Source organism: Lytechinus variegatus, chromosome 3 (assembly GCF_018143015.1).
Source record: "Lytechinus variegatus isolate NC3 chromosome 3, Lvar_3.0, whole genome shotgun sequence".
In the NCBI taxonomy this organism is placed as follows: domain Eukaryota; kingdom Metazoa; phylum Echinodermata; class Echinoidea; order Temnopleuroida; family Toxopneustidae; genus Lytechinus; species Lytechinus variegatus.
This window is the reverse complement of record NC_054742.1, coordinates 25,767,982-25,769,637: the sequence shown is the minus strand read 5'-3', so window position 1 is coordinate 25,769,637 and position 1,656 is coordinate 25,767,982. Positions and strand designations below refer to the sequence as shown.

The following is a 1,656-nucleotide window of genomic DNA, read 5'->3' as shown; positions in this document are numbered from 1 at the left end:
ATGGGTGATTTCAATCGTTTAAACATTGTTCCACTCCTACAAGGTCATGGTTTAAAGCAAGTGGTCAATAAATCTACCTGTAATGACGCCATCCTAGACAAGATTATTACAAACCTAGACTCCTTCTATGCTCCCATAACTTTGCTCTCGCCTATCGGACGAAGTGACCACAATGGAGTCCTTTGGTCGCCAGATTCTAACCACCTAAAACCTCCAAATAAGACACAGCGAAAAGTCATTCGTCCAATGCGGGATTCTGATGTGAGACAATTTGGCCAGTGGATATCTAGCCATGATTGGTCCAACGTCCGTGATGCTGGAAATGTTGATGCTAAGTGCAATGAATTCTACTCAGATCTCAATGCAGCAATTGATAGATTCTTCCCAGCTAAAACAATCCAAGTTCATTCGAGAGATAAGTTATGGGTTACCCCGAGAATCAAAGCACTAATCAAGAAGAGACAGGCTGCCTTTGCAAAAAGGTCTTCTGATTGGCACCGCCTTAGGAATAAAGTGCAAAGAGAGATACGGGAAGCCAAAAAGAAGTATTACAGAGACAGAGTTCAACGGTTAAAGAAGCAGAATCCTCGAGCTTGGTATCAGTTCATCAAGCTCCAGACGTCCACCTCTGCACCCAGTATCACGCTCGATATTCCTGGGTTAGAGCCTTCGGACCATCAAGGGATTGCTAACGCGATCAACGATCATTTCGTTAACATTTCCATTGATATCCCAAGGCTTGATAGAGACTCTCTTCCAACATGCTTTCCATGCCGTCCACAAGACTTTCCTTCGGTCCAACCATGGAATATCTACAAGTACCTCAAGAAAGTTAAACCTGGAAAGAGTTGTGGACCAGACGGAATTTCCACCAAGCTTATCCAAGAGTTTGCCGTTGAATTTAGTGTACCAATTACATACATTGTCAATGCTTCGCTTCAAGAAGGGACAGTTCCACGTCAGTGGAAAAGGTCTATCGTTGTACCAATACCGAAGGAATCGCCTGCAAACGAACTGACAAAGCTTCGCCCGATTTCCCTGACGGATCACTTCTCAAAGCTTGTCGAGCTGGTAGTTTATCGTTTGGCTCTCGGTGATATTGCTCATAACATTGACAGTCAACAGTTCGGAAGCAGAAGCAACATGTCAACAGCGCATTACCCTGTTAATCTCATGGAGTATGTTCACGCAACGCGGACAAGCTCGGTAACATCACGACACTTGTGTTCACGGACTTCACCAAAGCGTTCGATCTTGTCCAACACAACGTGGCAATTGACAGACTGCATTGCATGGGTGTTCGTCCGTCGCTGATTCCCTGGATTTCTAGTTTTCTAAGTGATCGCCAGCAAGTAACGCGTTATTTAGACAAATTGTCTACCCCGGGGTCAGCAAATGCAGGTGTTCCGCAAGGGACACGCCTTGGTCCACTTGTGTTCCTGGCAATGATATTATAGTGCTCTACAAACATCAACAAATGTGGCACGATGGAAATACGTTGATGATATGACATTTGCAGATACTTGCAGTATAAGTGGAGAAAGTATGGTTTCGGATGCTTTAGAGTCGCTAACACAATGGTGTCAAGAGTCAAACATGCGATTGAATCCCATTAAATGTAAGGCCATGCGGGTTACCTTCTCCAAAATCCCACCT

At 44.6% G+C, this 1,656-nt stretch overlaps 1 protein-coding gene across 1 annotated transcript; it reads left to right on the top strand.

Moving 5' to 3' along the window:
* Positions 1 to 1,314, top strand: LOC121411992. Its single transcript, XM_041604904.1, has one exon. The coding sequence runs from the start codon at positions 1 to 3 to the stop codon at positions 1,312 to 1,314; it is 1,314 nt and encodes a 437-aa protein (XP_041460838.1).
* The last annotated feature ends 342 nt before the right edge of the window (positions 1,315 to 1,656 follow it).